Source organism: Medicago truncatula, chromosome 3 (genome assembly GCF_003473485.1).
Source record: "Medicago truncatula cultivar Jemalong A17 chromosome 3, MtrunA17r5.0-ANR, whole genome shotgun sequence".
Lineage (NCBI taxonomy): Eukaryota > Viridiplantae > Streptophyta > Magnoliopsida > Fabales > Fabaceae > Medicago > Medicago truncatula.
Window position 1 is genome coordinate 11,191,242 of NC_053044.1, and position 17,342 is coordinate 11,208,583.

General features: G+C 35.7%; 1 protein-coding gene, 1 long non-coding RNA gene and 1 other non-coding gene across 3 annotated transcripts; 2 read left to right on the forward strand and 1 right to left on the reverse strand.

The window, feature by feature from the left end:
* The first annotated feature begins 4,539 nt into the window (after positions 1–4,539).
* Positions 4,540–5,027, forward strand: LOC11410423 (uncharacterized). Its single transcript, XR_003009850.2, has 2 exons — positions 4,540–4,700; positions 4,789–5,027. It is a non-coding gene; the product is annotated as an uncharacterized lncRNA (long non-coding RNA).
* Positions 5,028–6,007: 980 nt separating this feature from the next.
* Positions 6,008–6,502, reverse strand: LOC120579492 (secreted RxLR effector protein 161-like). Its single transcript, XM_039831894.1, has one exon. The coding sequence runs from the start codon at positions 6,500–6,502 to the stop codon at positions 6,008–6,010; it is 495 nt and encodes a 164-aa protein (XP_039687828.1).
* A 10,443-nt stretch (positions 6,503–16,945) lies between these two features.
* LOC120579805 (small nucleolar RNA R71) lies at positions 16,946–17,052 on the forward strand. The gene has a single exon (XR_005645550.1). It is a non-coding gene; the product is annotated as a small nucleolar RNA R71 (small nucleolar RNA).
* The last annotated feature ends 290 nt before the right edge of the window (positions 17,053–17,342 follow it).

Consider the following 17,342-nt stretch of genomic DNA (forward strand, 5'->3'; position numbering starts at 1 on the left):
AGATTGTAAACCGATCTCTACCCCATTTGACCAAACTGTCAGTTTGCAACCAAACAAAGGTTGTCCTGTGGCACAACTTGAATATTCTAAAGTAATCGGATGCTTGATGTATGCTATGACTTGTACCAGACCTGACATAGCATATACTGTTGGAAGGTTAAGTCGGTATACTAGCAATCCAAGTAAAGAACACTGGCACGCTGTGAAAAGAGTATTAAAATACTTAAAGGGAACAATGAATTATTGTTTAACATATAGTGGAGACCCTTCTGTTTTGGAAGGATACACAGATGCTAGTTGGGTAACGTATGTTGAAGATCATGCTTCCACAAGTGGATGGATCTTTAACCTTGGTGGAGGTGCAGTTTCTTGGGGTTCAAAGAAACAAACATGCATTGCCGACTCCACCATGGCTGCAGAATTTATTGCATTGGCTGCAGGGAGTAAAGAGGCAGAATGGCTAAGAAATTTATTGTATGACATACCAGTTTGGCAAAAGCCAATGGCGCCATTATCCATACATTGTGATAGTCAATCAACACTATCAAAAGCTTATAGCCAAGTTTATAATGGGAAATCAAGGCATATTGGTTTAAGACATAGCTATGTAAGAGACTTGATTTCTAATGGAATAATTTCCATCATGTTCGTAAGAACAGAGAAGAATCTTGCAGATCCTTTGACAAAAGGTCTGACAAAGGATATGGTGTTGAAGACATCATTGGGGATGGGACTCAAGCCCATATCTAATTGATTACCAATAGTGGAAACTCAACCCACACTTGAGTAGCATCAAGTCTTGGGTTCAATGGTGAAAGTACACTATTAGAGTAATTGTAGTACTTGACAATAGATACATCCCAAAGGTAAAAGTACTTGGACCATAAGAAGAAAAAAGGTAGGATGAGGTTTTCCTCTTAATAGACATATAGCATATATTTGCTGGAATGCATACTTATGGGGCATTCCCGATATAGTCTACCTATGTGAGAATGAAGTTTGGCCGCTTCACGGAGTTCAAGGGCTTGACTCTTAAATTCTCATGAAAAGGGATATATGACACAAGGCCTTCTTAATGTGTCATCTTACAAGTCTCTTTATCAATGGTACCGGGATTCTATGTGTAAGTTATGCACACTTGTTCTAATGGATAGTTGGTTCAAAGCTTGCCTACCATACTAATTGGGAATGAGCGAAAACTTAACTTACTAAGTAATGGTTCAAATCGCGAGATACCATTATCTGAAGGCATGGAATTTCTGGATTTATGTGATTTAGTATTTTGAAAATGGTGGGGGATTGTCGGTGATTTCCAAAATAATGGAATCACTTTAGAACCAAAAGTTGTAACTCTTCATGGGAACCATTCATATACATTGGAACATTATTATTTATTATTAATAATGAACCATGACATTGATTCAAGTATATATGGTTATAACCTTTGGTAAAAGGGTGCTTAATGAATCATGGCATTGATTCAAGTTAAAGAGGTGCTTTCTCTCATGTGAAGAGTCATATAATGCACTATAAATGCTTGACATTTGGGCATTAGTTGAAAATACAAAAACCACACAACTACACACAATTTGGACAGAATTTTGTTACATTAACAACATAATTCCTCATCATTCTATTATTCTAAATCATCCATCAATTCTCTAATGCATGAGTGAATTGCTGGAACCATAAATCTGTAAAATACTGTTAGGAGATACGCTTGGTGTGGTTGTGCAATACACGTCAATGAACTCATAGTATCCTGAAGGGGATTCGCCGGTCATTCCTATTGCATCCAATATACATTTATTGGTGGGGGCGAATCGAACCTAAAGGTTAGTGTGGCAACCCCATACGCTTTGAGTTTTACATGCATGATCATTAAACATTTCAGGTTTCAAGTGCAGCAGCCTCTTCCCAACAAACAAGATATATAACAATTTATAACATATTCTTTAGCATATATTCTTAATTTGTACAATGCAGTAGGGTTTATATGCAATTTATAACATATATTTAGCATTATTTTTGTTTTGGTAGAATCCTCAATTTTGATTGCAATTTTATGAACCCGATTTTGCTATCCTATAATCTCCTGTATTATACTATTGTAAACCTTATTACTAACATATCCACTAAATCATGCTTAAATCATAAGGAGTTTATATTTTAAAAGTCAAAAGATTGAGTTCAAAGTCAGACAGAAGAAAATGTACTATGTTGGTACAATTTTGAAGACGTAAATTATTGGTGATATTTTGATTTGAAGTATCTTTCTATTAAATGTGGATGTTACTAGTTTAGCAACTTGCTATTTTCTCACAATGACCTGTATATGACCTTTTTATGCTCATATACCTAATTATCACATCACATGCATATAAATAGGAAACTCCAATATCTTGTTTCACTTCTCTATAGTACAGTTTGAAAATTGAAAGTTGAAGTATCTATAGCCTGTTTATTATTCTTACTTGGTATTGAAAACTTACTTAAATCAAGAATAGTAGTTAAGTATAAGCTTTTTAATCAAGCTTATCGACCTTTAAAATATATAAAAGTATAGTCCAAAGTGTGGTTTGCAAAGCTGTCATCATATTTTGTATACATTTGCATGAGTGGAATAAATACAGCTGGTAATGTAATTACAACATTTGCAAGAATTGAAATAAAATTTTGCAATTGATGATTAAATAATCAGTTTCATTTTTCACAATTATTTTGTTGGTGCTATTTGAGATTAGATTTTTGTTATTTATGATATTGTTGGATGAAGGTTCCATGTTGTAGAGGATTGTTCATTTCTATTCTTCTGCTGTTAATTGGGATATGTGGATTGTAAGGCCAAATGGAAACTTTTGCATTGAAGCATCTGTGATCAAATGAAAAAGTTTTTGCCAATGTTGTCAACTTCAATGGATATAACTCAGCAAAAACATTGACCACCATTCTCAACCCCTTAAAATGCTTGAATTACACCCCCCTCACCTCTTATGTTAAAATATACACTCACCTCCCCTTCAAATTCAAAACATATTAGAAAAAATTTCACTCCCCTCCTTCAAGAGAAGTTTGAATTATTTTCTCCTCCCCTTTTATGTTAAATCTACACTTTACTTCCTCAATAATTATTTATTTTCTGTAATCATCTCAATTACTTTGTGTAATAAAATCAAAATTGCAAACTCCCCACATTTTAATTACTATTTATTTACTATTTTAATAAGTTCATCTAGTTGCTTAGTTGAAATGACAATATATATGTTTTATTAATTGAAAAAGGTTTGGTGCACTTACCAAATTTAATTATCAACTAGCTAGAAGATTAGTCAAGTCAGATCTTTTGTACTTGGGCACCATACTTCATGCTACTCACAAAAATGATAAACGAGTTAGATTTCATTATGAGTAATAAAATAAGGAGGGTGACTCATTGTTGGCCGGTGATATGATGATAACAATATGAATCTAGAGGGGATTTTGTCATAATAAAAAAAAAATCTAGTGGGGATGACATTAGATTTCCTCTAAAATATATGAAAAGCTTTACAACAATTTGACTATTGGAATGATAATGTGGATACTAAGATGATTAAACTAAAATGATGCTAGGAGTAGTTTTAGGGAAAAGATAGATACAGTGATAAAATTTATCAAGAAAATTTTAAGATAGTGTATTTGTTAACACCTTTTCCTAATTATACACCATTAGTTTTCTTGAATCCGCTAAATAACAAATTTAATTGGTTGAGACATTTTCTGGATAAATTCTTGATAAAATCTCTCTAAATAAATAATTCTCATAGTTTTAACTCTACCCCGCTTACAACATCTAGTAAGTTAGCACCAAATATTCTTTTTCTTTTTTATTTTCATTTTCTCTTTGTTTCTTTTCTTTTGTTTATTTTTTCTCTAATTTCTTTTGTTTTTTTTTTATTTCTTTTTCTTTTGTTTGATTTTATGTTTCTTTCATTTAACCTCTTTTATTTTCCTAGTTTTCTCATCACATGCTACCTCGATACTTTAGAAAATGTTAGAAGATAAATCATTTTCTTATATTTTATCATTGAAAAAAAATAAAGGCTACACTATTTTGAACAATCTGGTATTTACAAGAATTGTAGCCTATGGGCCACAAGATTCAATCACAGTTAATGTGCCACATTTTGTAGTTAACTTTAATCCAACAACACACTCAATCACAACTATTGCAATACCGTTGGTAGTTAAGTTTTATCAAACAATACACCAATGAATGCATAAATGTATTATTCAACGATATTATTCTTTTTTAGTGATTTTCCCTTTCATATCATGAAAAGTTATAAAATAATAGAGATTTTAATTTAAAAAAAAAAAAAAAGATACTTTATGATTGATAAGTTTTTTTATATAACCTCATTTCATTTCATGGTGTTCTAAAGGGGAAAACAAAACACATTGATGCAACCCTATAAAAAAACACATTGATGCACTTAAGAGACATTTAATAATGACTTCATAAGTGCTAAAAGATATTTAATTGTTCTACGAAAAAGACAATTTAATTGAAGTAAGGAGAAATTGAACTTTATAAATTATAAAGTGATAAAACCATTTGTTACATGTAAATGAGGGAAACATGGATGAAGTTTTCAAATTTGTTTATGTTATGATTATCTTTCCCTTTCTAATTCTTGACGTAGCAACAAATGCTGAAAGTAAGCCAGTTTTTTAAATTACCTTTTTTTTTTTTAACAAATATATTATTCCATTTTAGTTACACTCTTTTCTTCTTTTTCATTACAGAGATTCGTAGATGTTTTAATGATGCTCATTGTCCACCAGATATGTGTACCCTTGGTGTGATACCGAAGTGTAGTAGGTTCACCATTTGTATATGTTAACCATTCAGTTGGTAAGGACAATGCATAATATATGCAAGGTTTAGGGTTCAAACCTTGGACACCAAAAAAAAAACTAAAAGATTATGTACTATCATGATTCTACATTTACTTTAAAATATTGAATTAGTTGCTTTTTAGTTACTTTGTTGTCTTATTTTTCTAATTTCAAAATTCTTATAGTTATTGCTTTGTAATTTAATGTTGTGAATTCGTTGAGAAAACCACACCAATAAAAACTTGATACGTGGAGTAAATTAATACCAAGTAATCAAATCAAGCGGGTAGCAAATAATCCAAAACAAAAGTAAACAGCAAGAGATAAAAGGAAGAGAGAGAAAGAACACAAGAATTTGTTTACCCAGTTCGGTCTAATGATGACCTAGTATGGGGGAGAGAGCAGCTCTCCGTTCCACTATAATGACATGAGTTTCTTTACAAAGAGATATTGAGTTATAAGAATCAGTCTTCAAACCTAATTCTACCCAAGTCTCAGCCTCTTCCCGTGACCAAGAGACTTAATCCTAATAGTGCTTTGTTCATGGTGAATCAAAACAATCCAAACCCTAGTGTTGTTGCCAAGATAAATTCTCTATAAACCCTAGTTTGTATGTTGGTTTCTAAACCTTTTTTTCTACACACTATCATCTGATACAAGACTTATATTTATAGTGGAAAGTAAACCCTTAAAAAACTGAAACAAATCTAACTGAAAATACGTTTTAAAAATATCTTCAGCGCCTCCATCGTGGCACGAAATTTCCAGTAGCTTCCTCAGAATCTTGCTTCAACAATCGTGGCGCAATGTTTCTCCATCGTGGCACGATTCTCCAGATTTCTGATTTTAAGTTAACTCTCACAATTCTCCACCTTGACTTCAAATCAGTGATGATGTCAATTTAACCATCAATCACTTTGCTGCTCTCTCCAATCCTTCATCTATGCTTCAATGAAGTTATCAAGTCCAAGCAATGCTTGAACCTTGATCTTGGTAATGATTTGGTGAACATGTTTACTGGATTTTCTTCCGATGCCACTTTCTCTACCATGATCTCCTTTGTCTCAATCATGTCTCTGACGAAGTGCAAACGAATGTCAATGTGCTTTGTTCTTTCATGATATACCTAATGATTTGCCAAATGAATGGCACTTTGGCTATCATAATATATCTTCGCACGCCTTTGACTAATCCCCATTTCTCCAATCATACCTTTCAACCATATGGCTTCCTTGACCCCTTCAACAAGGGCTATGTACTCTGCTTGAGTTGTTGAAAGAGCTACAACTGATTGTTGATTTGCCTTCCAAGTTACTAGTGTACCGAACAATGTAAACACAAAACCTGACAAAGATATCCTAGTGTCTACATTACCTACATAGTCCACATCCACATATCCCTCCAAAGCCTCCCTACCTGGTTGTGACCTTGTATACCTTAGACAACCTTTCAAAGATTCATTCAAATATCTCAGAACCCACTTCAAAGCTTGCCAGTGCACTTGACCCAGATTTGCCATAAACCGACTTATCACACTAATTGCGTAGGATAAGTCTGGTCTACTACAAACCATACCATACATGATGCTTCCAACCCCACTTGCATAGGGAGTACCCTCCATCTTGTTTTTCTCTTCATCGGATTGAGGACTGCTTTATTGATAGCTTTGTGTGATGACCAAGAGGAGTGCCAACGACTTTAGAATCTTTCATTCTGAACCGCTCCACCACTTTCCTCAAGTACCCCTACTGAGATAAGAACAACTCACCTTTGTTCCGGTCCCTTATGATATCCATACCAAGTATCTTCTTTGTGTAACACCCTAGTCGATATATTAATTATTTTGATTTATTTAGAGTCTTTTATATGATTTTAAATAATATTGGTGATTTATGTGGTGTGTATATTTTATTATATAGTTTATTTTTATAATAATTAGAATAAGTGGGAAATTAATATTATTTTGGAGTTTGGGGAGTTATTGGAATTTATTAGAATTAAGGGGGAGTAAAATGAATTAAAGGGAAGTTAAGAAAGAAAGAAAAGAGTCAGAAACACTTTTTACGTGAAAACTGTCAAGTTGGGAGAAAAGAGAGAGAAGAGCAAGTAGAGCCAAGGAACCAAATTGTTGTGCATTTCTTTCAATTGAATTAAGGTAAGGGTGAGTTTTACTTCAGTAGTATAGATATTGGATTCTGATTTTGATTTTAACAGGTTTTTGATAGAGTTGGGAAATTTGGGTTTATATTGAATTAATGGGTTTTGAGAGTAGGAATTGTTGTACTGATGTTAGAAATGGGTTTTGAGTGCATATAACCTTTCATTTCATATCTGTAAACAAATTTGGGGAGTGAATTGGAGGAAAATGGGATTTTTGGGAAAAACCTGCATTCTGCCCATACAGAAGTTCATCGCTCGCCTCGCGAGCAGCCTTGTTCGCCAAGGCAAGTGAGCAACTTCATAGCTCGCCTCGCGAGTGAGACAACTCGTCGTGGCGAGTACCTGTGAGAAATTCTGGGTTTTCAAATTGTTGTTATAAGCTGTAGTTTGGTTAGTTTTGAGTGCCTGGATGATTTTAGAGAGGACTAGAGCAAGTTTTAGATTAAAAAGATGAATAGGGAGCTTAGAATTGAAGATTTAGTGAGAAAAATGTCAAAACTCCCGAGAGCAGCCTTTTTCTGTTCGCCTTGAGTTCTCCTTGAACTCTCCATGGCAAATAACCCATTTCCTGAGTTCGCCATAGCGAGCAGATGTGCTTGCGAGGCGATTTCCCCAGTTTTGAATGTTGTTTGTTAATTAAATGAATGCTGGTGAATGATATTGATGTTTTAGCATGATTATGATTAATTGTGCATTTTTCTGAAATTACTGAATTGATTATGATGATTATTGTTGATTGGGATGTGTGCTGTTATTGAATTAAGTCTTATGATGTTGCATTACGGAGTTGTGAGTCATACATATATATATATATATATATATATACATATATATATATATATATATATATATGCATTTGGTCGAGTTGTATGTAGATATACACAAGTGAGTTAGTCGCATAAGCATAAAAGCGGGAGGGCTTCTGCCCTGGAACGCCTTGTCGTTCAAAGCGGGAGGACTTATGTCCTGGAACACCTTGTTGTTCAAAGCGGTGAGGACTTATGTCCTGATGAATGCTTTAACCATTCAAACAGTGGTGACGGCTTCGGCCCTGATTATGGTACCACATGCATATTTGCATTTGTTGAGGAGTCTAAGGTGTTGTCTTAGTGGTGTTGTCATGTCATTTGCATGAGTCGGTGTTATCATGTCATTTGCATGAGTCGGTGTCGTTGGTTGTAATTGCCATATTGATGATGATGATGTATGTTGTACCCTGATTTTGGACCTAAAAATACTCATTCAAATTTATTTTCTACCACTGATATTTGTCGATTTGCTGTTGTTTTACTCCGAACCTTTACTCTCTTTTCATCTGCATATTTTACTGTCTCTGTCTCAAAGTATGTTCAATCATGATTTTCTTGCATAAAGCTATCCAAAGTGTTTTTCTTGCATTACAAGTCATTTAAGAACTCTCTGAAACGTCGCATTACTTTTCTTGCATTTTATTTCAAAAAATCATACAAAAGGGTATTTTGGTCATTTCCTGCAGTGGAACCCATTTTAGTCCATGTGTTTGCCTCTGAGTCTTTTCAATTTGTCTGTACAAATCATTGTTGAGCCTTTGTTTAAAAATCATTTCAAAAATTGCATCTGAGTCAATTTGAGTCAGTTTAGTCCCTAGGGGCATTTTGGTCTTTTCCTGTCAAAATTTCGGCAGAGAGGTATTTTAAAATACCTCATTTTTGTAGCTGGTTCATTTTAGTCCTTTTGTTGATTTTATTTTTGGTTTCACTTTACGTTTTGTCCAGTTTACCAATTTTAGTCCAATTTTATTTTTTATTGCATTTTAGTCCCTGAGACAGTTTCTAAAATTGCATTTTAGTCCAAAACATTTAAAAATTTCATTTCGGTCCATTTTTTTATTATTGCAGTTTAGTCCTTCAATTTTTCTTTTTTTGCAGAAAGGTCCAAGTCCAGATGGCAGCGCCTCATTGGTCCAAAATTACACATGGCAGTCTATAAAGGGAAATTCTTGTGTAGGAACGAACCTAACCTATCATCTTTACAAACAACAAATTAAAACATGACACGTCGTTGTTTTTCCACCATGAATGGTGTTGGTGGTGAATGGTGATGGAAGATCACGAACTAGTGGTGGTGGAGAGAGAAAAATGACTAGTTGATTTATTTTTTTTATAATTATTTTAAAAGAAAACATGTTTTAATTTGTTGTTTGTAAGGATGATATGTTAGGTTCGTTTCCACACAAGAATTTCTCGTCTATAAATAGCATTATTCTGCACAGATCCACACAGGAATTGACACATCACAAACAGATCCAAATTTTCTCTCTCCATTCAGTTACAGATCAAAAACAGAAAATCACCAAGAACATTCATAGAACCCTAACTTTTCCAAAACCGAATTCATCACCAGATTCACCAATTCTCAGAGATTCATTGACGAATCTTCATCATTGAATTGATTCCCCTGCAATCCAAAGCGCGAATTCCTCACCGGAGAGAGGAACTCCAGCACCGATCACAGAGGTGGAGAAAAGAGAAGAAAAATCAAGCCAAACCGGAATCACGAAGCACGTAAAGAATCCGTAGAGCCAGACCGCGAAACAGAAGCGAAGAGGTAATCTTCTTCGCTCTCCTTTCCTTTTTTCTTCATTTTTGAAAAGTTTTTCTTCAAGATTCAAACTCAGATCTACTCCGATTGGAACCTTTTTTGAGGTGGCCGGCCACCGCGCCGGAGAAGCTTGCCATGACCGGAGAAGATGACCGGATTCTAGAGAGAGGTCAGACTCTCTCTCTCTAGAATCCAAGGAAGAGAGAGGATTTTTTGAGAACTTTGTGTTTTTTTTGGTGAAATTCCTTTATATACTCCCTCCGTTCCCACGCGCGCGCGTGCATGCTTCTGTGGTGTTCCCTCGCTCTGTGAACCATCAGATCTGGATTGTTCCAAGATCTGATGGCTGCTGTGTGTTTGATTTTGAACCCTGTGTGTAATTTTTTGTGTGGAATATGGTATATCTTCTGTTTGAACCGTTAGATCTTTGATCTAACGGTCACTGTGCTTCCTGCATTTTTACACTATCTTTTGTGCTTTTTTTTGGACCCTTGGATCTTTGATCCAGTGGCTGTGATGTGATCTTGGGAGTTAGATCTGGACCTCTGGATTCATCCAGCGGACAAGATTAAATCCTGCTGAGCCCTTTTTTAATTGCTTTTTAATTGTGTTTTAAATACTTTTTTACACTTTCTTGGCATTTTATGCTCCTAAAAAATTTTCTAAAAATATTTCCCTATCATTTTAATTTTTCCTCCAAGTGTTAGAATTTATTTGCTTATTTTTGCATTTATTTTCTTTACTTTGTTCTTTTAATTCTTGCTCATTAAATTCCATATATGTTCTTGATGCATTTTTTACATATTATGATATTTTTGCATGTGAAATAATGTGTGAAAATATCTCTAGGAATATGATATAATGCTTTGCTTGTGTGTACTCTTATGATCCTCACATTGTAGCTTAAATTCAAACCTTTCAAAAAATGGCTATAATGAGGGAATTATAGGTCATATGCATGTCTAAGTATCATAACCAATTTTAGGTATATTTTTCCACTTTATTTCATTTCATTACTTTTTTTTTCTCTCTTGCTATTCTATTCAATTTTGTTTACCTTTCTACTATTTTTATGCCTTATGATAACCATTTCATCTCACATTTCATTCATCCCATAGTTTTAGCATCATTTTTTTTTTTATTCATTTCTATATCAATTGGGTTTGTAATAATTTTAGATAGATTAGTTTTTTTTATTCCTTGCAAGACCATAGCATGTATCTAGGACTCAATGTAAAGGACTATGGACATTATAAGGGATGTACACCGACACAAGCACCGACACGCACACACGTTGCATGATTACCGTTTAGATGTATGCTTAGGAAATGCGATTTTTAGACAAATGCCAATCTTCAAAAAATAATAAACCAATTCCATCACTCAAATTTTTCCAAACAAACCTTGGAGTCAAAACTCCATTGAATTTTTTCCTTTATTTTCTTAAACAAATCCAAATGACTCCTAATTCCTACTTAGACTTTTTTAATAACAATTGAACCAACCATTCACCATTTTTCTCTCTTATGCCTTTAAGGCCTCTTCCTCTTCTTCAAAACCATTTTCCAACGAAAACTAAAATCAACCAAACACACAAAAAACATCTTTTGAGAGAGAACTACATGGAGTTTGATCCCTTAAATGGGTATGTAGGCATGAGGTCAAAACCTCTCCAAGTCCACTAAAATAAAACCTCAAACACTTTCTCCCCCCCATTCTTAACATAAGTAAATTTCCTTTTTCATAAGTAGCATTAAAAATAAAGCGTAGACATAAACTAAGAAAACGGCTCCTATAGAGTACTATAGTCACTACGGGTGCCTGATGGGATAAAACCGCAAGTGCACGGTCTTACCGAAGTAGTAAAATAAGAGTATCGTTCCGACAGGGAGTTATGAATTCAATTAACTTTTAATAATGATTAGATGAAAGTTTCAAAGGTTAAAAGTTCGGATTTTTAATTATAAGAAAATAAAGGAAAAGATAAAAGCCTTGGGATCGTTGGATTCATCTAAATAACAAGTCCTTCTCAAACCAAAACTGTAAGCTTATAATGTTATGTTAGACCTAATTTCTCAAGACAGTTTCTCTTATGTTCCTCTAGCAACCAAGCCTATTTCGCTGACTTGATTACTATTAGATTTTGGTTCCTCTAACAACCAAGCCTATTTCGCTGACTTGATTGTTATTAGTTCCCTTGAAGATCGAAACTATATGTCTCAAAGATTGCAAAGCCTATTTCGCTGACTTTGCAATCCTTGTCTGAATTCACTTGTTCGAATATCAAAGCTCCACTTTCGTTTTATGAATTGATATTTGGAATAATGGATAAACAATTATCAAACCCTCCACTTTCGTTTCCACAGTTTGATAATGGTTGATCCATGTTAAGACGGTGAATTCAGATAAGAAATTAGGGGTTACATAAGATTAAGGCTTAGAGCTTGGCTTGATTAGGATTATGTCATTTAGACTTATCCAACAATCCCAAGACAAGAGAAGTCTACTCACTAATGTTCATCGTAGACAAGGGGAAGAAGAGAGAAAGCATAAAAGTAAATAACAATAAAGTAAAATGAACTTTTATTAGAAAGACAATTGTCACATATTGTATTCCAAGAAAAGATGAATATTTGTGATGGCTAGCTACTCTATTTATAGTACACAATTGACTTAAAATCTAAGCAAGTATATTCCAAGAATATTCCTCGGTAGATTGTGCGCCAAAATAGAATAGCTTAGAGCCCAAGCAAAAGCAGCAAAAGGTCTTCTGGAGGGTGGCACGGCCGTGCCAAGGCTAGCACGGGCCGTGCCAAGCTTCTGACTTGTGGGAGACATATTTTGTTTCCCAATCTTCATATTTTCGTGTCCAATTTACTCCAAATCCCTTTCTTTTGCTCCAAGACTCAATCCATCCAATATTCTTCCCTGAAATATAATAAATTGCAATTTAAAGTAAACTATCCTAAAAAGGAAATAATACTAATATAAAATTATATAAAATCTAAATAAAACTAAACTAAAAAGCATATTAAAATAGCATATAAATGACTCATCAAACTCCCCCACACTTGAATCTTTGCTTGTCCTCAAGCAAAAGGCATAAACATAGTAGCACCAACAGTTATATCAAATGACAATTCAATTAAAGCACATGTCTCCTCAAGGGCTTAAATCCCAAATGTACACTAATCACAAACTCAAGCATTTCTTGTAATTTTTATTCAACCCAACGATCAAGTTTCAAGTGAGTGTGTGTGTGAAGTCCAACCCTTTTCTTGCTCCTGTATAAGATAGGCATTATGAGGAAACATGGTCTAATCCTAGCACTAAACCAACCAAGAAAGATTCCTTCTATAATTCATATAAGAGAGATGGGAGTATTTGAGAATCTTTGTTCTTTGCCATTTGCACATTTTAAGTTCTTTATTTAAGGAACAACATCTTCACGTAGGAGGTCGGAGGGCCTACCCCCTTCCCCAATCTAGATTCAATGGTATCCCTTAAAACATCATCTTCACGTAGGAAGTCGGAGGGCCTACCCCCTTCCCCAATCTAGATTCAATGATGCGTTTTAAAGTTTTTTCTCAAGATAACAATCATCTTCACGTAGGAAGTCGGAGGGCCTACCTCCTTCCCCAATCTAGATTCAATGATGAGATCTTGGAATTTATTTGACTTTTTGGCTTTTTATGAATTCCCTTATACTCACTTATACTACTTGCACTTTGAGAATCTTTAAAGGTTAATGTACCACTAAGATTAAAACGCGTTTCCTTAAAATACCTATTCATACATTTACTCAAGGGAAGCAACTTTGTGTTTTTCTCATTGGAGAATTTTATTCACTTTAAAACAAGATGTGGGTATATCAAGAAGACTTAAAACACAAGAGTTTGCTTTCATGTACAAGAATCAATCAAATAAGAGGAGACAATGAAAATTTTGTGTCATGATATTTTCAATAAAAATTAGCTACTTAACCATGCCTTTTACAATAAAACAAAACAAAAGAATAAAGTTCAAGGGAGTTTGGAAACACTACGACTAAAGACACTTTATTAGGCTCCCCCCACACTTAGGAGAAGCATTGTCCTCAATGATTCAAAATAAGATAAGCGAAGAAGAAGAAGAAGAAGAAGAAGAAGAAGAAGAAGAAGAAGAAGAAGAAGAAGAAGAAGAAGAAGAAGGAGAAGAAGAAGAAGGAGGAGGAGGAGGAAGAGGAGGAGTAGTAAGAGAAGAGAGGAAGAGGAAAGCTCACATTTTTCATTGAGTTCTATAGGTAGGACCTTGGAGGTGAAGATGGTGCATCATGTTCCGAAGCATTTGGTTATTTTCTTCGGATATGCGGTTGCCCCTTAGGACATAATTCCTTAGTCCCGACAATTCCACACCTTCCCTTAGTTGCTTGGTGTTTATCCTCTCAGCCTCAGTATGCATCCATGCCCATCTTGCATTTTCATTTGTTTATCCGGCATCATGGTCATGGTGCTCCTTATCATGGTACAATTGTGCACCTTCCTCTTCTTGGTGCAAATGTGCATCTTCCTCGCCTTCATTATCGTGTTCTTCATGTACCTGTGGATCATCAACAATATACAACAAATTTTCTTCCACCTCGGTGTTAGTCCGAGATGGGTTAGAAAGTATAATCAAAATAGGCACAATGAGTTTGAGTGTGTAGGACATGGGTGGATGGGGCTTAATGAAGTTCATAAAGATAAGGGTCTCTATGTTAAGCCTATTGTTTCCCTCAATTTTTGTAATCCCTTGGTCCTCACCCACTCCCAATTGCCTAGCTATGTATGTGATGATACCACCCACAACTATCTCTCCCCTACTATCAAACCTATTACCATCATGGGAAAGGTAATCAAGCAAGTAAAAGCATGTGTTAACGGGGTGGTTGTTAAGCATGGCCCACGACATGAAGAGTTCATCCTTCCTAGTGTTCCCCACTTCGGTCCTACCCCAAATAGTGCCAGTCATTACTTTTTGAAGGTATCGTGTGTTAAATTGCCTAAGGTCGGTGATCTGTTCCCAAAAGGTGGTGGGTTGATAGTCAACCGGCTTAAGACTTTGATCCCAAGAGTCGTGGATGAACCCCGCGTTAGCGAAGTCCATCTCATCACAAAAGTGTTGAAGCGACATCTCGTAATCAATATTCATAAGCCGGAAAGAGATTCTATGATTTAGGGTTATCAAAATTCATCTTATCCTTTGTAAAAACATTTGAACTTAAAAACTTAAAGGTGAAACTTTCATAACCCCACATAGGTCGTAACATAGCAACCCACCCTAATCGTCTTAGAAATTTAAACACATTGTCACTAAGGCCTAATGTAACCAAGTCATAATTATCAGGGTACCTGCAAGGATGTAAAGGTTTAGAGATGAGATTTTTATACCTATCCTTTTGCTTGTTGTCCTTGAATATTATGCCATGATTATTTGCCGGTACTTGCTTCTTTGGGGGAGGTCCTCTTGAAGATGTTGCAACTTCTTTTCCACTTCTTTTGGAAGCCATAGCCTTGACCTTGGTTGGACTTGGTGTGGTTTTGGTGAAGGTTGGGGTTAGTGAATGTTTTTGGTGGAAAGGGTTGGTTTAGTGATGGAGGGAAGGTTTAAGTGAGTTTTAGGAGTTGGTTGATGGAGGTTGTGAATTTTTTTGGATTGGGTTGATGAAAGTGGATTTTGTATGGATGGTTGTGGTGGGAATGGTTTTTGTGGTTGAATTGGGTAAGAAATTTTGTGAATTGGTGAATGTTTGATGGAGATGTGGAGGTTTGAGGTTTTGTGGTTATGGAGGTTTTAGAGAGAAGTAGGAGGGATGAGAGGGGTTTGGTTTGAAGAATGAGGGAAGAAGATGAAGGAAAATGAGGTTTAACCTTACCTGAGGTCGGGCACGGCCGTGCTGAGGTTGGCACGGGCCGTGCCAAGTTCCTGGAGTTTGGCCTGGTTTGGGAAGGGCAAGGTCTGGCACGGCCGTGCCAGTGTGAGCACGGGCCGTGCCAAGGTTCTGGAGACCGGGGCTTCAAAAAATTTCTTTTTCTTGAATCATAGTCGGACAATTACCTACAAAACAAATAAAAACAAAACACAACAAAACAAAAGCAGTTAAATGCGTGGGTTGCCTCCCACGAAGCGCTTCTTTATAGTCATTAGCTTGACGTTCAAGAGGTTTCTCTACCCTATGCCCAATCTTTCCCAAAGGGATAGTGGCGTCAACCTGGCATTCTCTCCCAAATCACACATGGCTTTCTCAATGCTTATGGATCCTATGACACAAGGTATGAGAAAACTTTCTAGATTCTTAAGTTTAGATGGCAATTTGTTTGGAAGTATATCGATTAAAATTCTAAATTGGTCATCTAACTTTGATTTGACAAAACCTTGTGTTAATGGATTTTTAGGCTCATGAGGTGGTGAAACAAATGGCTTTTCATTTTCTCCTATAGTTTTCTCACTTTGAGGCTCATCACTTCCTATCTCTCCCTCATTGTTCTTAATTTTCACATCGGGGTCCTCTAATTGGTTACCATCCCTAAGAAAAATAGAACTTATATAGCCTTTGGGGTTGGTTTCAGTTTGACCTGGAAAGATCCCGGTGGTTTGAGAGGAAGTAGTCACGTGTTGGGCCACTTGAGAGATTTGGGTTTCAAGTATCTCATTGTGAGTTGCTATGGAGTCTACCTTGGATGTGATTTTGGCAAGAGAGTCATTCAAAAATTCAGTTTGGTTTTTAAGCTCTTGGAGCTGCTTGGATTGATTTATAACATAATTTTCCATTAAAAGTTCCAAGCTGGATTTTTGAGGGACTCTTTGGTTGTTTGCATAACTGGGTGGTGTTGTTTGTTGTCCAAAAATATTTTGAGGGGTTTGATAAAAAAATTGGTCGTTTCTAAACCCTCGATTATATTGAGCATAGTTTACTTGCTCAGGACCTCTAACAACACTACCTAGTTGGCAATTAATGCCAATATGGCCAAATACACCACAAACTTCACAAGGAGGTGCTACAGGAGCAGGTGTGACAACACTAGTATTCATTGTATCAAATTTTTGTGTTAGTGTGTCAACCTTAGCAGTTAGATGATCAAGGGAGGAAATTTTGTACATACCTGCCTCTTTTTTAGAGGGTGAAGAAGCAGTGATGACTCTCTCACTTGTCCACTGATAGTGGTTTTGTGCCATGCCCTCGATCAAATCATATGCTGCTGTGTAAGTTTTATTCATCAAAGCTCCACCTGCAGCTGCATCAACATAGATTTTTGTGGTATATGAAAGACCATTATAAAAGGTGTGGATAATAAGCCACTTCTCTAAACCATGATGGGGGCAAAGCCTAAGCATTTCTTTGAAACGCTCCCACGCATCGTAAAGAGATTCACCATCTTTTTGAGTGTATTGAAAAAGCCTCGCCCTGAATTGAGCGGTTTGAGAAAGGGGAAAGAATTGGGCAAGGAAAGCTCGCCTCATTTGGTCCCATGAAGTGATAGAACCAATAGTCAATGAATGAAACCAAGCACTAGTTCTATCCCTTAAGGAAAAAGGAAAGAGGTGCAGCCTTACGGCCTCTTGGTTTGCCTTCAAAGTTCCACTGAGTTTTAAAAAATTTGAAACATGAAGATTCGGATCCTCAGTGGGTGATCCGAAAAATTGATTTTGCTGCACTAGGTAAATAAGTGCAGGCTTTATTTCAAATTTACTACCCTCAACCG

Bases quoted from the DNA above. Each gene is read 5' to 3' on its own strand.
- LOC120579492 (XM_039831894.1), bottom strand. From the start codon at position 6,502: ATGGAGGGTACTCCCTATGCAAGTGGGGTTGGAAGCATCATGTATGGT.